Genomic DNA, 20,808 nt, shown 5'->3' with positions numbered 1-20,808 from the left:
CTGCACAGTGAGCACGTTACTCACTGGGCTTTAGCTGCTGGTTTGCCACTGACCAGCCACAAATTGCCACAGTAGTTGGATGTCTGAGCCTGCTTGAAGTTACCAGGGACAACCAAAGGTGAGAAGAGGATCTGGTGCTGCCACAGCAGATGGCAAGGAGAGGACCTGAGCCAAGCATTCAGGTTGTTAGCATTCAGCTCACGCCCCCTTTCACAGACTCATTTCCCACCTTGCTTGGATAGATCACACTTTGATTTCTCCTTGCTCTCACCCTGCTGCTCCCTCCCTCCAGTTCCCATTAATCAGATTTCCCCATCTGACAGCATCTGCTTGTGATCCTCCAGTGCCTTCCCTTTCCCCAGCATGGGCTGGCTGATAAGAAGGAATTTTTATAAAGTTCCTCATCAAATATATACCTTAATGTAATGTTCAACAGCAGTAGGAGATGCATGCTTCAGCACTATGGAGGTAGAAAGAGCACTAACACGTCCTGAGCAGAAGAGGGATAAAGGGGGTGGAATTGAAGATGCTGAGGGGCAAAAATGGGTGGTTGAGGCCACTGGTAGTAGAGAAGGGTTAGAGAAGACCTGGGGAGCACCTGTGATGCCTTGTGTACCTTTAATGACCATGGGAGAGAGGGAAAGTAACAGAGTCAGTGTAGGCTCGGTTAACTAGGCCTCTGATGAAGAGAGAGGGCAACCAATTCAAGTGTGATGGAAGGGACTGACCTTTTTCACACAGCATAATTGAGACAAGTAGCTAAAGAGCTCGCGCGCACACACACACACAAAAGCACTAGGTAGTTCTAACATTCATCTGAATACCTGTGGTAGATAAAAAAAATGCTTAATGCTCAGAGTGACTCTAAACATGGCCAGGGTTACTCAACTTTTACATTTTTAGATGTTTGTCAAATTAGAAGTTCAGACTTCTGAAGGTGACCTGTGATTAATGAAAGTACAAGTAGGGTATCAGAGAAACATTTCCCATGGAAAATAATTGCTGCTTAGCACAAGATGTGCAGTGTCAACATACTGAAAAGAATTTAAAACAAGGTCAAGGAATAATTGCCATGTTTCATTTCTAACTCACAACTTTTTTACATTTCTTACATAATATAATATTAACAGAGTTTGTGGCAGCTACCCACAGGTATAAATGCACATGAAATACCTTGTCATTCTGACTGATATCCAACTCAGCAATGTCACTGGACAACGGGGAATGTGCTTTTACCACAGATGTCTGATAGGAGACCGTCAGTCATTCTTGTTTTTCAACTATTTGTTTTCCTTAAAGAACACTGTTTCAGTGATCCTGCCCATAACAAACCTAATTGCTAGTTACAGCTGCAAACTCTCCCCCGTGTGCTGGTGAGAGCTGGTGAGCCTCCTCAGGAGGATTTGGTGAGACCAACAACCCTGCCCCACTTGATGCATTTATGTCCTCTGTGCATCTAGTCTCAGGATGGTCACTACAAATGAATTTCACTAGAAGTTGGTATAGTAATGTAAGAAAAGAAAAAAACAGCCTGGAATATCTCATAAATGCATCAGCTGCTTTGTGGTAGGTGAGAGACTGGCAAAGCAGTGAAGAGAGAAAGCCTCTTTGTGTGCTTGGGGTTGTTGGATGCAATTACATCATGCAGTAGCAGTCAGTGTGAGGTGCTTGTGAGCAATAGCAGGTATTATGTTGTGTTTGTGGCTGCCAGGTGATTAATAGTCTTTTCCTAGGCTAGTGAAACCAAGGCATATTTAATGGATGTATTTTTTTACAAATACTCATGGCAATAGGTAAGCTTTGAATACAAAGAGGAGATGCATAAGAAATTGCTACTGGCAAAATAATTACATAGTTATAGAGTGCAAGATTAAAGTATATTTTATAAAAATCATAATTGTGGGCATTTTTCATGTTTAAAAATGCCCTAGGGTGGTACCTAATGAGAATGAATCAAAATAATATGTCATTTTCTTCCTTAGTTTATATAAACTCAATTATATATTAGTCATATCCACTAGAAGGGCAAACTGTTTGCCAGAACATAAAAATGTTAGTAAGAATAAGGATGTTATAGCTTGGTGACAAACTAGCATGTCAGCTTTGACATTCAGGCATATTTTTTAAATGTCACTTCTTCCTATTTGGTCCCATGTCATGTAAAATACTGTCAGGCTTGCAGTCAGTAATACTGAGAGACACGATGTAAGTGCTTTAGACAGAAGAATCATGTTCTCACAGTGACTTTACAGGAATGGTTATCCCAAATTCAGTCTTTAGTTTATATTTCCATGCACCACTATCTCTGTGCCCGTTTTCCTTTCTGTATTTAATGAAGTGCCAGTAAAATGCAAAGGTAGTAAATTAAGTCTTGTGTTTACCACCTCACAGGGACAATGGTGTTAGGAACTGTTTTTTTCATCCTAACAGGCATGCAAAACTGCTCAGCTCAACCAACATAACCTTCTGGTCTGACCCTCTCTTTTGCCACTGAAGTTCACAATTAATTTTCATGAGGTATCTCTTGTTTTAAAATAGGTGATTTTCACAGAGTGAAGGGGTTCATGTGGGTGCGTGGGCTTGTTCTGGCCTTGAGTTGCTGAGTCCCCCTGAGTCCCCCTGGACATCCCACCTTCCCCTTGGTGCTGCTATAGAGCACCAGAGGGCTTTCAGGTCAGGTACCCTCACATAGTCTGGGGTGGTGTGTGTGCAGAGCCAACCTGGGGCTGCTCCCAGCTCTCTCTGCTGCTGCCTCTCTTGGGGCCCTTCTGCCCACTCTGTCCATGAGACCTTGTCCCAGGTCTTTTCCAGTAACTCAGCATCTGCCACCTGTACAAGTCACTGGTTTAGTAACTGCTTAATGAGTTGGTGAGAGTATTTGGGGAAAAAAAAAGAGTTGTAGCCTGCAAAACTGCCCTCCTTGCTGAGACAAAAAAGAAGTCCTTGCTGACATATGTAGTGTCATGGACTACAAGGTTGTGTTTAATTTGACTAAGAACTTGGGATCTGCCTGTGTCCAAAGAGTCTGGCAATTAAGCCAAGCAAAGTTTGAGTGTGTTGGCTGTGGTTCAGATATTTTGCTATCATGTGGACATGTGGTTTTTTTCCTCTGTAGATGTTTTTTTGCTAGGCTATCTGTGCTTTGGTGGATCAGCACACAAAAAGTCTAGGAAAAATGCCACCAAATATTTGCCTGTATATTGATGGTAAATACCTAGCTAGTTAATATACCAACAGAGTGGCTTATTTATAGACAAAACATGGGAAGACAAAGTGGCATTTACTGTTTTGGCCCTCTACTGAGGGGGAAACCATGCAAATATTTGAAACTCTGAAATTGAGTTAATGTTTTTTTAAATCTTTTTTTGCTTCTGTTGCCGTGTGTTCTGTCTTACTAGGACTCCAGCTGTTAGTGTGTGCTGCAATACATCAAGCAGTTAAATTTTCATGGATCACTTCAGCACCCTTCCATGAGTGTATCTGCTAATTATCCTGCATTTAAATGAATGCTGATTAGATGTTTAAAGAGAGAGATTGCAGAATGCAGAAGGCATACAATTATTAAATTGCTAACACAGTTGACTCTTTGGGGGAGAAATCCACGATTTTATTATGTAGTCATGATCAGTATTAACTCTGGTGTAAGAGGTTTATGCAGCAAAACATAGCACTTTCGGAGAATCATGTCCATAAATGACCTGTTCCTTCACCATCATAATCTGTGATAATTAACTGCCTGGGAGACCTGCAGCATCCAGACCTCTCACTTGGGTAGCAGAGCCCCAAATGTGCATTTTAAGGCTACTTGGAGAGATAAAAAGCCATATTTCTGAAAGATGTACATGTCAAGAGCCATATCCTTATTTAGCATCAATACAAGGTATCAAGTTTTCTTAAGGAAGAAAAACGTATTGGGCTGTGATTGTTATCCTAAACCACCTTGCACACAGTGGTACCACACAGAGTTGCTGCTGATCTTTGGAAGAACTGGGTCCATTCTCAGCCTTCATGTAAGGATTATTATAGTGCTCTAAGTGTTTTTAATTGATACTCACTCCACAGAACTCTATACTGTTTATTTGGGCCTTTTCACATCAGCCCTTTTTCCTGTAGTTAGGCAAGAACCATAGCTTAGTATGCAGCAGAGTGGACAAAAGTGGACAGCATGGCACTATCTTGGGGACATTTAATGTAATTAAGCACAATGGTAACAATATATTCTACCAGATATCATATAATTGCTTCCAAAGGATTTGCACAACAATTTACGCTATCTAGATCTTAAGGAAGAGCACAGTGAATTCATGAGCCCCTGTAAAGCTGCTGCATTCCATATACCATATATCTCTCATGCTCTAAGTGTCAGTTAGACTTCCTCTGCCCCTGCCAAATTCCTTAAATCTTAGGTGCCTCCTTCCCGCAGCATATCTCTGTGGATATCAGCACATAGGTGCTCAATTTGTGAAACTGCAAAAGTAAGTGAAATATAAGTCATGGTGTCTTAGCAACTAATTCTTGTGATTGGCTGTCATCTTGTGATGGTGATGGTCCAGCAAGAGCAGTAGGGCAGCAGTGGTTTGTGTGGCATGGAGACTTCATGCTTGCCTTTAAATATGGGGCATGTCTCTTCATCTCCAGATGTCCCTAGATAAGTATGTTTTGAAGGTGGTTACCCCAAAGGCTCTTTTTCTGGTGAGGCTAAGTCTTGTCCCCACATTGTTTGCATTTCCGTTGTTGATGCAGTTGAGAGTGGTGCTTCTAACTTTTAAGCCTCTCCAATCTGTGCCCTGGCTACTGGTGAAGGGTCTGCTGCCTCACTGTGAGACTTGGCTCAGCTGCAGCTGAGATTGGCTGAACCTATTGATCTGTGATAGGGTGACAGATTTTAAAACATGAGGAAACACAGAGCTGCTTTAATAATTCACATCATTACTAGATCAGGTTGGTGTCTTAGATGTTAACTGAAGGAGAAAAAAGAAAAAATAACATGAGACTGCTAGCTTGCTGAGAGAGTGCTAAAGAGGGGGGAATTTCCAGCAAGGTCAACATCATTTATCATTGCAAATACCACCCTGCTTAGCTTGCAGCAGTTTATTTAAAAGTGAAGTAAAAGGTGAGAAAGGAGAGGTTGTTCCTTATTGGGTGTGTGAGAAGTCCAGAGGAGCAACATGGGAGCACATCCCAGCTTTGGTGCTAGTTTGGAGAGCAAAGCCTATGCTCCTGGCCCTCAGACCATGCCACAGGGCTTGTCCGTTTACTGGGAGGTGTTTCCAGATTTTTCTGGGTTAGGGGGATTTAGAGTCCTTTAAATGATATTGAGTTACAAGATAAGGAGGTAGAAGTGTGTGATTCACATGCAAAGCTGTTTTGGTCAGTGTATTTTTTAAACCAACAGAATGAAAACATGTAACGAAGTTAGGCACGTCCTTCTGGCACATAGCAAGGTGCTGTTCTCTGCTGATTCAGTTGGTAAATGCCCCTCACTCTCCCCCACACTGCTCACAGTGCTGCCTTTTGCCTTTCTTGCCCAGGTCCAAAGGCAGGAGCCAGAGCTCTTTAAAAGTCACTTAGACTTGGTGGATTTTGTCAGTTGTATTTGGTCATGGAAACTTCTCAAGTTTCTTCAACACGTGTATCAGGGTAAAAGGCATGTAATCCCAGTCTCTAAGTTAATCAACTGGAATATCCTGTTCCTTTTGGCTGTCAGCCTTGCTGCCAGGCTTTGCTCTGGGGAGGATGTAGTAAGTGGTCTCAAAGAGTACAACATGGCTTCTCTGGGAACCTGGCTGCTCCCTGTGAGATTTTGAAGACCTAATGGTGTTTCTGACAAGGTCTCTTGTTTTCCTGGCCAAGGAAAATTTCAGTATGTGAATTGGGTTTAGAACAAATTGAATACTCACATGTGTTTAAAATATATATGAAGGCCACCCAGTCTTCAATCTATAAGAACAAAATGCTGGCAAAAGCAGGGGCTGGTGGGGGAAGTGAGAGCAGCGATGACCAGAGTTCACAGCTCTTGCTGCTTCACGATACTGTGAAGAGATGTTAGTGCATTGAGTTTCAGGATGGCTTGACAAAGAGGAGAGACTTTGTCCTGCATTAGTAAGTTATTTCTGGGTTTTTGTCCAGTAATGTCACAGCAGGAGTGTTTCACTGACTGGCAAGAAGCAATTGTCCAGACATTTGGATCAGGCAAAGTCAGTACTTAACCATGCAGGCAGAGGGATCTGTGTGCACCTGGTGCTTTTGAGGAGCAGGACTCACCTCCTTACCTTGCATGGCCCACACTAGACGAAGCCCAGTTAATAGTTTCTGTTTATTCAAGGAGCATGCACATTTATTTTTTTTTACTTTTCTACAGCCTTTAACAGCTACTTGGGTAAACAAAAAATCAGATTGGGAGGACCTGTGAGAGGCTTTGTAGTTCCTCCTTCTACCCCAGAGCAGCAGCAAACTGAATATGTAGCCACTGTGGATCTAAGCTCTGCTCAAATCTGTGGCATGGAAGATGCTTGGAATGAGGCTGTGGTGTTCTTCATGGTGACATCTGGTGTCCAGAGGACCCATGGACCTTGGAGATCCCTATGTGGGAGCAAAGGGTAGCTGTGTGGGATGTGGCAGAGCCTATCACAGCCCGAGCTGCTCTGCTATTGTCTGTCTTCTTTACCAACCTTGGAGGGATTTTAGCAGCTAGGTGTGAAGGCCAGCTTCTCTTCTGGGTGTGGGTCATCCAGTTCAAAGACTGTGTAGCTGGAAGAGTAATAACATTCAGGTAACAATGTGTGAATACTAAGTTTGTTCTCTGAATGCTGCTCTGAGTAGTAACAAGATTATCACATATGAGTGGGTTATTTGAAAAATCAGGTAGGATTACAAATGTTTTGAGGGAACTCGTCTTTTAAGGAAAAGGAGCTACTCTTCCATTGGAGCATAGGAGGTTCAAGGTGAATATCCGAAAAAAATTTTTACTGTAAAAGTGACAGAGCACTGGAACAGGCTGCCCAGGGAGGTTGTGGAGTCTCCTTCACTGGAGACATTCAAAACCCACCTGGATGTGTTCCTATGTGATGTACTCTAGGTGACCCTGCTCTGGCAGGGGGGGTTGGACTAGATGATCTTTCGAGGTCCCTTCCAACCCCTAGGATTCTATGATTCTATGATTCCATGTATGTGCACCTGAGCAGACCTCAGCTGGAAAATGGGTAGTACTGAGGTAGCTGGTAAAAAAAGATGGCAATAAAATAATGTGTGTAGATGGTTCCCTACTAAAGGAGGATTGTTTGTGGGTAAAAACTGGGTCAGTGTCATGTCCCATCCTTTGGAGGCAGAGACAGGGAAGGCAGGAACTGCAGTTGGCATAAGAGCTTCAGCAACTTCTGCCACCATCCTCTCCCCTGCAATAGTGACTTTCATCTGAGACACAGATATCAAAAACTGCCATACCTGGCAGTGGAGTTAATTAACACAGCCTGGAAGATGTGGAAGTTGGGAATCTTGTTTATGCCAATCTGACAACATGACCTCATTCAGAGGAATTAAAAGGGCTGTAACAAAAGTATGAGTTTCAGCAGAATTTCACATAATTTCTTGCTTTTATCTGTCAATGGCTGTACCAGCAAAGAAAGAAAGAAAATGAGCAGCTGCCTCTGAAGTGTGAAGGATGGTATCATAGCCCAGGCTGAGCTGGCAGCCCTGCCAATGAGGCATTGTGTTGGAAGGGCTGCAGCCTCTTCTCAGGGTCCTTCTCACCTCTGGGCTTGTGCCCTGTCCCTGCACCAGGCACTAGTTGATGAGGGTCTTAAAGAGACCTTTTCTTTCCCGGGTTGGCAGTGTCCCATGGTACCTCACCTGGATGATTATTCATGACACCGAAGACCTCGATGATCTTTTCCTTTGCTCTCTGACATTCACTGTTTGTGGTGTTTCAGGGAGGTCAGCTAAGCAGAGTGGTATTCCTCACGGACTGAGACACATAAAATGGATGCCTTTTCTTGGACTCAAAGACTAAATATTGTTTAGAAAATTCTAGTTATTGCTTTAGACAACTTGGAGGATTCCTGATGTCACTTAAATAATGTATGAGAAGAGAGACACAGTTGCATGGTTATTTATTATTGAAAAGACACATTATGTTTTTAAATTGTTGCAGTTGTATTTTAACCTCCATTATTTAGCAAATTAACTTTACAACCTATAAATTGCTTCTGCTGTGCTCATCTCATGCCTCCCCAGTTAGCACACATTGCTGCTTCTAGTCCCCATATGGATGATGCTCATTGTTCCTACCAGGGTTTTGTCTTCCTCATGTTTTAAACTATTGAATGCCATTTTGAACCCACCTCATGTGTCCTGAAAAAGGCATGGTGGAGCCATGATTGCTTCAGGGCTAATGAAATGCTGGTAAACTCCCTTTGTTTTTCTCCAGACTTGGATCTTGTGTATCAGTTCAGTGTTCTGCCCAATTTAGGGTAACCCACAGGTTCTGGAAGGTTTTTTACCCAAAACTAAACTGTTAAACTAAACTGTTCCTAAACTGTTAAATTCCCTGTTTATTTTAGATGTGGGTCTTTGTGCCTCTGGAAAGCTTCCCCTTCCAGCAGCCTGTGTGTGCATTGCTGTTGTACAAAGGAGCATGTGTCTGAGCAGAGGGCTCCGCTTCTAGGTGTTCCATAGGGGGAGCAAGAGGGAGCACTGCTTGAAGCCTCCACCCGCAGTCGTTGTTAGTGAATTTGTGTAGGGCTGTTGAGTATCAGGGAGATCTGGGGTTCAGATTTGCACCTGGGGAGAGAACGTTAAGAGAGGAGTGCTTGTACATTGTTTTTTTTCTCGAACGTTTGCTTATTGCTAAATCTGAATTGTGCCATTCTCTGGGAGCTGTAAACTGGTGCTAGCCTGAAGCAGTTAGTTTCAGTGTAAGCGTTTGTGTGTGCCAAGAGGTTTAATGTCTTCTAAAAATTACCTTTGTGGTGTATTTTGAGCTCTTTACAGCTACTGTCAGCAGATTATGTATCGTTTCCAAGTGCTTATAAATGATGTGAAGTTGACTGCCCCTTTTGTTATGTGAATTACGTGCCAGCATCTACAAAAGCCCACTCCCTGCAGGGAATGGGTATCTCAGTGAAGGTAATTCCCTGGGGGAGTTCAGGAGGTGATGAAAGCTGCCGTTTTCCTCCATCAAAACTCCTCTTGCCACGTGTCAGGATGTGCATAATGGCATTGCTTGTGCATAATGACCTTGGACTTCTACACTTGCCTGAGTTACAGGAGTGAGGGGAGCTGAACTCTGAATCCAGCAAGCAGCACTTTGCTGGGATGACCTTCCCCATGTCATTGTGCCACTCCAGCTTCCATTACTGTCCCCTGACACAGAAGAGGGAAAATGTTCATCCACACTGCTAACATATTCCGAGGGCTGTGGTTAAAGAAACGAAATGCTATTTAACTCAGTGGTAGTATTGATCATTTCTGTAGTGTGGATCCACCAGCAGTAGGGGGCTGCAGAGTAGACTTCTGTGTTAACCTATATGATTATTGTCAATATGGACCCACAGGAATGGCTTTTACAGTTGGTTGAAAGCCACAAGCTGCATTAAATGGAACTTGTAGGTGTTCACTGAGGCCAGGCATTCTTTCTGCAGCAATCCTGGTAGATCCCAAAAACCCTAAAAGTGGCATGTGTTCCCAAAAACTTGCAGGGAGTTAAGGAAATTGGAGGCCCTAGTGCTGGTGGGTAGAGAAGTAAGCTTTACTGTATAAACAGCAGACTAGGAAACTACAGTCTTGTATGTTGTGTCCTTGACAGCTACAGTCATCCTTTGCCTGGATCAAGTGAAATCGAGTGCAAGGTGACAAACCCTGCAGGAGCTAAAGGTCATTTCCCCAGGTGCAGGTGGCAACCAGTTGGGGAAAAAAGCTGAGACAAAACCAAGGATTCTGTTGCTGTTGGCAGCTGCTGTTTATTTTTAGATCACAAAAAGAAAAAGATGGCGTTGCTTATGTCAGGTAGGCTGTCTATGTGAGAGAGCATAACAGTCCATTAAAAAGGCCTGTATAGCCCCCTGTGTTACAGATGAGTCTTATAATGGCAGGAGGAGCCTTGCTGATATGCTGTGGTTGCTCTGAAGTGACAGAGCAGGGAGTGACAATAATTGCCATTAAGTGCTCTGCAGTGCTCTCACTCTCTGTCATCTGGGCTCCTGCTCCAGCGCACCAGTGACCTGCCCTTGCTGCTGTACCTGGCAGCAGGGAGGTGGTGAGACACAGGAAGGATCTGAAAAAGCACATGATTTTTTTTGTTTACATTTTCAAGCAGTGACAGAGGTGGTGGAAGCTGCTCAGCCTGGGGGGCCTAAAATAGCAGCCTGGTATGAAGGGCTGGGACTGGAGGCTGTCAGCAGCACCAGGAGAAGGATGGTTTCCTTCAGAGAGTAGCTTGGTGATCTGAAGCTGGGTAGTCTAAATTAATCCTCTCAAACTCTTACCAGTAACTGTGGAAGTATCACTACAGCTCTCTGTATCAGGCTTAAAAATTGAGTTCAATTTTGCTGAAAAGCATTATTTTCTGTGGCATGGCATTATAACGAGTTGGAAATCATGCTTGTTTGGTTTCCCTCATTGACATTTTGGGGCAATTAATGTGTAAATGAATAGTGCGGTCCCCATCCTGCACCACTTATTTTTGTGCTTGGCTCACTCTGTTTGCACCTCCATTCACATCCTTACTGCAGAGTTCTCATGTCCAGCCATGCCCATTACTGACCCTTCCCAATTTTCTTCTCCTCTCCCAGTCACTTTGCTTCAGTAGATCTCTGCCTGCTGAGTCAGTGTGGTGCTTACAGAAATGACTGTACCCACCCCTGTTTGTACTCAATTTCACATCTGCACTGGGACGGCTTCAGCATAAAGTTGTTTGTGGTCTGTGCTACTTGTGAACAGTTGAGGAACTGAGTGCCCACAGCACCTTGTTGAAGTGAGGAGAGCAGCCAAACCAGAGGGATGTCGTGCTGCCTCTGGGGGAATAGGAATGAAGAGCTCAGGTGGTTTCTGCACATTCCTGTGCCCCAGTCAGCTGGGAATGTTTGCCAGCTGCCACCACAGCAGGTGCATTTGCAAACCATGTAGTTGCTAGAGGAATTAGTGTTTGTGCCAAGCAGTTACTCAGAGATGAGAAGAGAGAAAGGAGTTGTATTCAGGAATAAGCACTGCATGAGTATGCTCTGTTACCTGTCCAGAAATGCTGCACTCACACTAGCATAATTTAATTTCATCTTAATTACTTTATTTCATTTTATTAGATTATCAGCATAAAGTACAGATGCAGGTTGTTTGGAGTTGTTTTTCTTTAGCTATTGCCCTAAGCAGTGGTCTGAGATGAGTGAGTATTTCTGCTACATACCACGTAGCACTTCCCCTCTGTCCCGCCCAAAAAACCCAGTGGAAAACCAAATGAAAAAACCCGAAACCCCAAAACCACATGGATGCCTGTTGTATTCAGTCAAAGCAGAATCAGCTCTGGGATGGTCAATAAGGCCTTTCCAGCTTCTGGTGAAGTGAATGGACATTTTGCTGTCAACATGTGTGATGAAGGACATGATTTTGACACTGACTCCGTATGTGGCTCCAGCCTGTGAGTCAGCATGGAGGGTGGCTGGGGGGTGAGGGGTGCCAGCTATCCCCAGCCAAGTGTTTTGTCAGGGGTTGCTTTGCATAGGTCTTTTGTTAGCTGCAAAACATATCTCTTCCTGCAGCTGGTCCTTTTACTCACAAAAATTCTGCCCTTTCTGCCTCATTTTTCTTCCCCTTGTTTTGTTTTTCTGGGACTCTCTGGACTTCACTGGAGTTACCAGATGGTGCTGGTATGTGTGGGGAATTGGGTTTTGTGACCAAAGGAGGACTCAAAGCTGTATGTCCAGGCATTTATTTCTGATTTCCATCTCATGTATCAAACAAATAATGCCCCAATTTCTTCAATAATGTGGGGTTTACATAGTATTGATTGTGCAGTCCTGGGCTCCCAGCCAACCCTTTGATTGCAAACTTAACACCAGAAAAAAGGCAGGCTCCTAGTGTGGAGGGGTTGACAGCAAGAGTCCGTATGTTTGTGGCTGTGCTTGCAAACTGTCTGCTAGATGTAGTGCCTGAGAGAGACACACAAGCAGCTTAACTGCTCAGCACATGGCTACATCAAATTAATGGCATTTTTTCTGAAAGCAAATTCCTGCTGCAACACAGTTATAGGCAGTCAGTGTTCACATTCACTGCTTTTGACAGCCTGATAGAAGCTAATTTAATTTAAATGCCCAGATGAGAGAACTAAGAGACAATTAAAAAAAAAAAACAACAACCCACTTTTACATAAAATGCCTGCTTGAAGGAATAGATTAGTAGCCATACAGTGCAGCTGATTTGCAAGACCCTGTGGATTTCAGTGGAGAGCTCTGTTAAAAGATCAATAGGGAATGCTACAGCGTGAGTGCTTTGCCTCTTAGACATTCAGGCAAATGCTCAACATGAATTCCTTCTCAGGCTTTGGTCCAGGGCCAATAGGGTTTGGGAGGGCACTTGACTGTGCTTCAGATAGTCAACTGGCCATGTATGTCCTTTTGCCTTTATTTCGTTAGGCAAATCCTGTAAGAGAACAACAAATACCCTCTTTCCAAAGCTGCCATGGCTGTACAAGGCAGCGATGCACTCGTGCTGGCAGGGCCAGAAGCAGAATCAGAAGTTTTTCTGAGTATTTGCTTCTTTGCTAATTGCATTACTATTTTTGAAGTTCTGCTTGTACAACAGAAGTGTTTTGTTAATTTCCAGCTCTCAGGCTGCCCTCAAGGTCCGTGTTTGGCTGTGTCACATGACTTCAGAATATACAAGTGGTGGGCTGGCGGTTTTATAATAAACCGGGAGCCTTGCCTAGTGAGGTGTCAAGGGGGCTGTCTCTCAGTATCCAGCACAACCATTTAGATTTTAGCTGTGCCTTTCCAACAGCTGGAAAAAGAGGTGAAAAATACTGTGGGCATTTTTAAAGGGAGTGCCAATACTGGCAGAGGCAGATGATGTTCCCTCTTCCCAGCCGCTCACATCACTGCCTTGTGCTCTGGGATTGACCTATTGGCTGCACAATGAACTGTCACTGCCCTCCTAGAAAACTAGCCAGGCTAATGCAGAACATCTGTGTAGATCCCTGTTTTATCATCCTCTCTAATGCAGACCTTTGGGGTGAGACCCATTGGCAAATGAAATCAGTTTTACAGTTTTGGGGTGTGCACAGGATGTGCTAGTTTGGTCTAGTTGAGGATTTTAAATATAAGTAGCCAAAATCAGATGGATATGGTTTTCAGGTAACCTGGATGTTCTTAATACTCCACATTTACAATTTTAGTGTCAGGCTCTGTCCCTGCTTCAGAGTACTCATCTGCAGTCACAAAACCATTGGGTGTGTTAACCAAGTAGTCCAGCCCCTGGCCACCATGAGGAATCACAATAGAACCAAAAGTGAAGATTTGGTCTGTATTACAAGTTAGGACCATTCCAGTTCCTACTATTGTAATGATTTATTCATTTTTATTAACCTCTTATGTGTTCCTTTGCTATGGTATCGGAACAGCTACTATGGCTGCAGAGATCTGTGCTCAAAGAGGACTGGATTAATGTACTGGAACCTGCTGAGTGTTCAGGGCAAGCCAAATGAGCTCTGGAGAGACAGGAATCCAGATTCCTGTCTCTCTTTTTTCCTTGAACTACTGAGAGCCCCTTCTGCTTTTGTACCAGTTGCTTCTGACCAGGCTGCTTTGGAGTTGCTGTGTAAATTTTATCAACCACTTGGTGTAATTCTGGGGTTCTTTGCTCTTAGTGCTGACTGCACAGGAAAGGAGACCCTGCTTTGTGAGTGGTATCTGGGGAGATGGTTATTACCTGGCTGTTCACCCAGCAGTTGTCCTTAAGAAAGGTGCTTGCTGGGCAGGAGGCTGCTGGCCAAAATGAGTTGCCTTAGAGCTCTGCATCATGGCAAGTTGGGTGCCCTCGAGGCTGCCACTGCTGCTTGCAGGTGTGGTTTTGTTTCTGACTCTTAACAGGAATTTTTTTCCCCTGCATAAGAAGTAAAACAGTTGGGATACACAATGTAACGAGGCTGGTTCTGATCTCCTGGTGTTTTTCCTGGGGAAATGAGCTTGAGTTTCTTTCAGGTCTCTGAACCTGCTCAGCCTATTGTGTAACAAGAGACAGGCAGGAAAGCCTGGAGCCAGCATCTGTATGACTGGTTCATGAAACAAATGAAGAAAGGATGAAGTGAGGGTAATATGGGTTAGATACAGAAATACTAGGAAATTGTTCCTGTTAACTCTTCCTACTCCTCCCCTCTGTCTGCTTCCTCATCCTTGCTGTGCTGGGTGTCCCAGCTGCTGGCTGTGATGTGTTGAGCAGGTCAGCCCTAGAGCTTCTGACCTCGCTGCTTGGCACAACCTTTGATTCAATTTTAATGCTCAACTGAAAACTCATGTTCACCTTGTTTTTATCACATAACCCTGTGTCAAAGCTACACACAGCAATCTGTTTCACAATAATTTCTATTTCCTGCTCTTACTTAGAGAGATTTAATGCTTCATATAATGATGGCTGCCTTTCCCTGGATGGCTATTTAAATTTCTTACATTTTAGATATGTTCTCTATGTGATATAATTAATTTTCATCTGTTTCCTTCTTGCAAATTTTTGCTACTGCTTTAGGAAATGGGAGAGAAGGTTGTCAGTAACACACTGATACACCAAAATGAGATGCTCAGTTTGATGTTTGAGCTAATTACTAGCCAATACTGAGAAGCACAGTGACTCAGGCCCCAGTGAGGACTTGGTTGGTTCACCTCATTTACATGGTAGCAAAGCTGTGGCTGCTTTCAGCCAGGTAGGAACAAGCTCTTGTATTTTGTTCAGAATTGGTATGTGGGAAGCTACCTCCAAACCCCACACCTTAAGTGATACACCACTGGCAGTTCTTGTGCCATCTTTTGTATTTGTGGCTTTTTTATTTTCCTGGAAGGAAGTTGATTTCTGCTATGCCAGGGCTGAAAGTAAATTGGCAAGTAATGTTTGGCCCCTGCTTTTCCTGTAGGGTAACTAATTTTTACAATGCTTTCTTTTTCAGTGTGTGAGAAGTGATTGTACGCTTCGTGTACAATCTTAGTGTACAGTAATTTTTCATGCCAACATGTGCACTGTGATCTCTACAATAGAGAATAAAGCAAAGTTCTTGACAGACTATACACAGTAATAATGAAAAGGGTGGGTTTTAGAAATCTGCAGTGATTGAGAAATACTTTGTATGGTTTTGGGGTACTCTGTTTTGAAGTGTGGATGTAGCGTAATCAAATTCACATAAATTGTTCCCACATTTAACTTTGAAGGAGGCATGGAAAATAATCACTTCTTGTAATAAGTTTAACGTAGCAGTCTAATAATTTCATTAATTATTTCCTCCTCAGGATTACATTTTCAAAGCCATGTGCCATCATTTAATCATGTGCCTCCTTATTCATATTAGACAAAATTAAAGTCTCACTATGACACTTTAAAAATGCACCCCTTGCAGTAATTGCCACACACTCACAGAGTATCACAGCATCTCTCCAGCACTTCTGCTTTTGAGGGCCCTTGGCAAAGACTGTTGGTGCCTTTACCTTACCTGTGTTACCTCTGAAATGTGGAGCTACACAGTGTTTGAAGTTATATTTGGCCCTGTCTGGCTTTTACAATCAACAACTGGTGGTCACTGGAGATTTTACTTTGTGATTAAATAATACTGTAAGAGCTTGTTTCTTTGAAAAAAGTTTTTAAATAACAGTAATACCATGAGTGTGATGTGGCACGGGCAGTAAGACCTCTGTTATTTATTGTTTGTTTACCCAGCCCCTGAGGAGTGGAGAGGAAAGCTCCCATAATGTGCTGTCAGAGAATGTGTCTGCCAGGAGATAAGCAACTGTCTGCTTTACAAAGCAGCAGATTACAAAAGGGCCTTTGCAGCCACTGTTTCAGCCTCCCTGAAAACATGAGCTGTTTTGAACTCCAGGAAGGCCCTATTGCTCAGCATGGGATTTTCAACTTCACTACGAGTAAAGCAAGGCATTTGTGTGGGGCAGCCTGTTGGTGCACTTCACTTCTGTACAGGCCTTCAGGGTTCTCCTGCAGCCCCGATGCTGGTGTGGGCAGCTGCCAGCACAGGGGACTTCACGTCCTGCCTGTGTAGTAGTCGGGGTCCCCAGTACTGGTGGGTACCCAGAACTAGCAGGATATCATGGCCTATGTGTTGCAGGGTGTTTCCTAGAAAGTATAGAAATAGAAATAGTAATTATTTATGTATATTAATGTATCTATATATATTTGTATTTATGTAGAAATATATATGCAACATATAAAAAACCCTCCCACAATATTTTGGAATGAACACAGAATTATGCCATTTGCCTAACCCACCTCCTTCTCTCATTTCCTCAACCTTAGAGTCTGATTATTGTTGAATACAATGAGCTGTCATCATGACTCATAAAAGTTTAGGAGTTTGATTTGGCAAAAAAAACAACCAAAAATAAAAACTCAGCATATGGAATTTGTCCCTTCTGTGGCTGTTGCAATCTAGAACTACTTATGCTTCTTAAAGCCTTTCATATGTTGTTGCTTAAACTGAATATTTAAAGCCCTGTCAGATTATCCCTGTTTTCTAAGTAGCATTAACCTGTCAAAGTAAAGGTTTATAATCTTACACTTGGTTGACAGGCAGCATTATTTGTACTGTAATATTAATTAGTACTGAGGCTCCACAGTTAGTTCTAGTTAGGTGTATGAAATCTGATATTTAACATTTCCTAACTAAACAAAAATGGGCCCCTGGGTTAGTTTTTCAAGTAGAACACTCAACTAATCTCTTCTGGCTTAATTTAGTGTTCTTCCAAATGCTGAGTTTAACCTTTCTCACTAATATTCAAGAAGGCTCTAGAACTACTTATGCTTCTTAAAGCCTTTCATATGTTGTTGCTTAAACTGAATATTTAAAGCCCTGTCAGATTATCCCTGTTTTCTAAGTAGCATTAACCTGTCAAAGTAAAGGTTTATAATCTTACACTTGGTTGACAGGCAGCATTATTTGTACTGTAATATTAATTAGTACTGAGGCTCCACAGTTAGTTCTAGTTAGGTGTATGAAATCTGATATTTAACATTTCCTAACTAAACAAAAATGGGCCCCTGGGTTAGTTTTTCAAGTAGAACACTCAACTAATCTCTTCTGGCTTAATTTAGTGTTCTTCCAAATGCTGAGTTTAACCTTTCTCACTAATATTCAAGAAGGCTGATAACATCAATAGCAGAAGGCAGAAGATAGATGGATGCTGAAGTGGACCATCATGATCTCTCTTTGTCTGGAAGAGAGATGCTTTGTTTGTAAGGGCAAAGAGGATTGTTCTGTGCAGGGAGATGATCACAATGACTGATTTACGAAGGCTGATTCAAGCATTAAAGTTTACTCCATCTTCTATCCAGGATTTAGTTTGTTAAGGTGTTGACACAATTTTGCTGACAATTTTTTAAAGTGGATTTTGCTCATAGCCAGTTTTTCAGAGCAAACAGATGGCTTTTCAAACAGAGCATGCCCACAGATTATTTTTTTATGGTGTGTCTAGAATTATGACAGCTCTGTCAGAAGGGGCTGGATTGTCATTAATTTTCTTATGACAGATGATTCAAAAATCATTTTTGCTCCTTCAGCTTGCTCAAATTAACCAGCTGTTTAAAAATAAAAAAATACAAGAAGACTAAGACATAAATCAATTGGTCTGTACGTGAATGGAATTGCACTATTTTGGTAAGTTCTTCTCTGTTTTTAGATCCCTGTAAAATAAGAAAGTCTTCAAAATATTGCTAGTATGCTCAGGAGGAGCATTTTTCTTCTTGGAACCCAGGGACATGTCATGCCTTGCCTAGGATGAAAACTGTAATCTCAATTGCCTGGTTACTTAAATGTAAAATCAGAATATACATAAGGGAGAGCTGATAACTCAGCACCTTCACACAGGGTGTGAAGTCCCTTGGCTTCTGAGGAATTCAGATATGAGTCTTGGCAGGGTGGACTCTGGCTGTCGTCCTCCAAGCAGGGGAGTCTCAAATCCCAAGGAGCTTCTCTTAAATAAGTGTCTTAGAGAGTCTCTAGGCAGACACCCTCAGAAAGATTCCATACTTTGCTCTCACTCTCATAAGGAAGAGGACATAAAGAAGGTGACACAGAATCAACTGAAGCTTATTGTGTCAGCTCATGAAGTTGCATCTATCTGGTGTTGCTGCATGACAGGAAATCCTCCTCTGTGCTCAGCATGCGTGGTTGTTGCTGCTGCCCAGGGAAACACCAGCCATGCCACAGCAGAAGACAAGCTCCTAGAAGTCTTTCCTCAGACACCTCAAATTATGGGATGACAGGTTCTTGAGGGTGCTGGGCCTTCATAGTTGTTTTTCCTTGTCTGCTCTGGCTTTCCCAAGTTATGGGCTTAGTTGTTCTTGGTGCTGTAGGGACAGCTGTTTTGAGTTGTTCCTTGTGCGAAAGGGGTTTTTCTGTTCTTGTGCATGAATACCTAGTGCCAGGGTTTGACTTAGAGAAGTTAAGGCTGCAAAGCGTCATCACACTGACTTTGTCTGCATGTTGCTGCAGCCTTTAGTGTCTTCAGTCCCCTGTGCATGGTGAGAAAAAAAGAGCAGCCCCACTGCAGCTGGATCTCTTTTACCCAAAAACCAAGTTATTTGAAACTGCATTTGTGCAGTGAAGAAGCTTCCACCCTTTTTGCTAACAATATCATGTCATTAATGATACTGATGTTGGATCTCTGTGCCTCTGCCATGGTGTGTTGTCCCTGTTGATATGGTCCAACATGATTCCTGTGCTGTGTGCAGACAGGGAGACTGGGGCACGCCAGGTGCTTGAGGCAGCCATGGGGCTCCTGGATTCCTGCCTGCTGCCTTCAGCCATAAGATCAGTCTCTGTCCTAAAAGCAAGATCACATTTCTGTCAAATATGTGCTGTGTAAATTATTCTTGTTTTGTTTTTCAAACCATGTCTGTTCACTGGATCTCAAGATTATTTTTCTGTGTCTTCCCATAAGCCTCATGCTGCCAAGATACAAATCTCTTCAACACAGCTTCACAACAAATAGCACAGAGCTACTCAGGCAGTCCCAGGGCTTTCTGTTATTCTCACACTGAGCTGGATCCCCAGCATCTGGATAGTGATTTGCATTGCTCAGCAGGGACAAATCCATGCCACCAGGAGATGAGGCAATCAGGGGTGCTGGCTGCCGACCCTGGTTGATGTGGTTTCCCACGTGGTGTTTATCAGTGCAGCAGGACTTGCAAGGCATCATTGTTTCTTCCTTGTCAACATTGTTTATAGGGGCTCAGGCAGTGCAAGTGCAGTGCCAGGCACTGGCAAAAAGAGAACTGTGCTCATTGGTGTGGGATAAATCCTTCCTCTTGGCTCTGGGTAAAGCAAGAGCAGAGAGCTGCTCCCACTGCTGGAAGGTGTCCTGCTGTGACTCCTCCAGCACATCTGGTTTGTTTTCAAAACTGAAGGAGTTGGTGATCATTTGCCTTTCCTGTGTGCCCCAGGTTCTGATGTAATATCTGTTGTTTCCTCTGAGATCCTGTGCAGCATCTGCGGTTTGCAGAGGACAGGTTAGGTTGCAGGGATGTGAATGTGACATTTCAGTGAGCAGAGGTATTCCTTCTGCATATGCATATAACCAGCTGCAGCAGGTGATGTACTTCAAGCTGTACTTCGGGTGACATTAGGAGAAGAGCAGCTCAGTTCTTAGTGATGCTGAATTTTAATAACCAGATGCACCTCCTGGGTTTTATTTATTTGTATCCTCCAGCATCAGAATCTTGTTGCTTTGCAGCACTTGAGATACCAATATTACATAAATATTCATTTTGACATTTCTCAACACCAACTCCTTAATAGAAATTTCATGTAACACATTTTTCTTGATAGTTACAAATTGGATTGACATCCTGTTAGTCGCTTCACCTTTACAGGCTCTGAGAAAACACTGAAGGAGGCTTTTGCTCCTGGAGTCTCTTATTCCCGTTCACTTGGTTCAGAAGGGATACAGTGTGGCACTGTAGGGCTGCTGCGCCTCTTAAAAGTTCACGGTTTGGCCCACCCCTGTTAAAGGAGGGCCTGCAAATCCAGGTGCAAGGAAGGGTGGGTAACCATGGTCTCAGAGGTTACAGGCAACCCCCAGCTGGGGACATGAGGCCATTGCCATGGGGGGAGTCTGGCACCTGTCTCACTCACCTTCCCCACAGTGCCGGCTGCTGAGCTGGGTACCAGGCTGCAAAAGGGGCTTCAGTCCCTTCCCCTGGGGCTGGTTTTCAGGAGGCAGAGGGGATTTGAGACAGGACCTGGGACCTGTTCCACAGCATCAAACAATATATTAGAGACACGAGAGCAGAATTGCTGCTTCCAGTCTCAAGCCATGTGTGCCATCCCTGACTCTCTCCTGCGTGTCTGTCTGTGCATCCTCAGGGCCAAGGAGATCTCCTGAAGAATGCCAAGAATGAAGCTCTGGAGAACATGAAGCAGATCCAGCTGGCGTGCCTGTCGTGTGGACTGAGCAAAGCTGGAAGTGGGCACACGGATGCCAAGTCAAAACGGTGCCTGGAGGCAATCCAGGAGAAGGACACTGGAGATGAGAACGGAAGGCTGTGAAGGGAGGCAGAGCTGTCGCACTTGTCACAGATGTCAATAACTCTAAACTATTTTTTTAAAGCGTTTAA

At 43.4% G+C, this 20,808-nt stretch overlaps 1 protein-coding gene across 1 annotated transcript in view; it reads left to right on the top strand.

The window, feature by feature from the left end:
• The window catches only part of PLCL1 (phospholipase C-like 1), a 40,710-nt gene extending 19,970 nt beyond the window's left edge, over nt 1–20,740 (top strand). Inside the window, exon 5 of the mRNA XM_010007358.1 lies at nt 20,558–20,740. Within this exon, the coding sequence (XP_010005660.1) occupies nt 20,558–20,740 (183 nt within the window). The remainder of the gene's footprint in view (nt 1–20,557) is intronic.
• Nucleotides 20,741–20,808: the final 68 nt, after the last annotated feature.

This window comes from Chaetura pelagica, unplaced genomic scaffold (genome assembly GCF_000747805.2).
Source record: "Chaetura pelagica isolate M959 unplaced genomic scaffold, ChaPel_1.0 scaffold21, whole genome shotgun sequence".
NCBI lineage: Eukaryota > Metazoa > Chordata > Aves > Apodiformes > Apodidae > Chaetura > Chaetura pelagica.
This window is presented reverse-complemented; position numbering and strand designations above follow the sequence as displayed.